This window comes from Oxyura jamaicensis, unplaced genomic scaffold, assembly GCF_011077185.1.
Source record: "Oxyura jamaicensis isolate SHBP4307 breed ruddy duck unplaced genomic scaffold, BPBGC_Ojam_1.0 oxyUn_random_OJ71507, whole genome shotgun sequence".
NCBI classification, from domain to species: domain Eukaryota; kingdom Metazoa; phylum Chordata; class Aves; order Anseriformes; family Anatidae; genus Oxyura; species Oxyura jamaicensis.
Genome location: NW_023310561.1, coordinates 1 through 1,670, shown reverse-complemented (window position 1 = coordinate 1,670; position 1,670 = coordinate 1). Strand labels below are relative to the sequence as shown.

Sequence of the window (1,670 nt, the reverse complement as noted above, 5' to 3'; positions counted from 1 at the left end):
CAGACAGAGCAACAGGAAACCAAATCTCCCTTTCTTAAGCCTTGCCGTAGGTCTCTGGAGTCATCCATCTACGCTTACACCATTGCCAGAGCTGCCAGCTGGGGATCTACTGGGCAGGACACCCATCTGGCAAGGGTCTCCAAACTCTGTCTTCCGTGAAATCATGAAGTTCCTAGAGCTGCGTGACACACAAACCTTTGATTAGGGCAGCACTCCCTTACTCTCTTTCAAGTGTCTGCCAGTCCCCATGTGACACGCAGCTGTTCGACACATGGCTAACTGCTGCTTTTCTCTGCTGACAATTTTGCAGCCGTATACAAGTGAGGCTGGGAGAGTACAACATTGATGTGCAGGAAGACAGTGAAGTAGTCCGGAGTTCTTCAGTAATCATTCGCCATCCGAAGTACAGTTCAAGAACCCTTGATAATGACATCATGTTGATCAAGCTGGCATCTGCCGTGGACTACAGTGCCGACGTTCAGCCCATAGTCCTGCCCACCTCTTGTGCCAAGGCGGGGACCGAGTGCCTGATTTCGGGGTGGGGAAACACACTGAGCAGTGGCAGTGAGTATCTACACACATTGCATGTAGCTGTTCACACTTCTGCTCTACCATCATGCTCATGAGACCCATGTACAGTTCACCCCTTCTTTGCAGCCTTTTCTTGTTGTGCCCACACATCCTCCACGCTGCCTTACCTCCACCCTGCCCTGCCAGTGTGTCTCAGTCTACAATACACTTCACCATTTTACTTTACCCTGCTCTGCTGGATGGCTCTCGCATATAGGTCTTTGGGTCTTTCTGTTCACTGACAGTACTGAGTCCCAAGACAAAACCTAAAACTGTTACCGCTCTCCCGGCAGCCAATTACCCTGAACTTCTCCAGTGCCTGAAAGCGCCAATTCTGACTGACCAAGAGTGCCAAGATGCTTACCCGGGTAAAATCACCAGCAACATGATCTGCGTAGGATTCCTGCAGGGTGGGAAAGATTCATGCCAGGTAGGAGTCAAAGTGTGCGCAGAGCCCTGGGCCACACACTGCCAGGGTGCTCCAGGCTGCACGGTAAACGTCAGAGCTCGGCAGCTTGCTTGTCTTCAGCCTCCTCCACTCCAGGTGCTCTCTTCTGACGCACCCTTTCCAGCAGGCTTTGGATGCAGGGTGGACTTCACTGAAAACAGCAGGTCCAGCCACATCTGCTGGTTGGCAGTACCAGTGAATTGGTGGGGGCTAGGGGAGGCCAGCAAACAAGGGGTGGGATCTCTCTGTGCTCCCGTATCGGGGCATGCTGTGCTTTGTTTTGCATTCCCTGGATTCTTTGTGCCAAGTCAAAAACTTTCCAGGTGAGATTCTGCTTTTACATCATCTTGTGCCTCTAAATTTTCCCCTCCAGGGTGACTCAGGTGGACCAGTTGTGTGCAACGGAGAACTCCAGGGCATTGTGTCATGGGGAATTGGGTGTGCTCTGAAAGGTTATCCCGGTGTCTACACCAAGGTCTGCAATTATGTCGACTGGATCCAAGAGACCATTGCAGCCCAGTGATGCCTTGACAACCACCTGGCTCCTTGGCCACTTCCCTCCCGCCCTAACACTCTCCTTAAGAAGACAACAGCACAAATAAAAATCTCACATACAGACATTTACTTTGGCGACTGAAGCTCATTAGAGACA

General features: G+C 51.5%; 1 protein-coding gene across 1 annotated transcript; it reads left to right on the top strand.

The window, feature by feature from the left end:
* Positions 1-287: 287 nt before the first annotated feature.
* LOC118159667 (trypsin II-P29) lies at positions 288-1,626 on the top strand. Its single transcript, XM_035314232.1, has 3 exons — positions 288-564; positions 864-1,000; positions 1,392-1,626. The coding sequence occupies exons 1-3, from the start codon at positions 435-437 to the stop codon at positions 1,539-1,541; spliced, it is 417 nt and encodes a 138-aa protein (XP_035170123.1). The 5' UTR covers positions 288-434; the 3' UTR covers positions 1,542-1,626.
* The last annotated feature ends 44 nt before the right edge of the window (positions 1,627-1,670 follow it).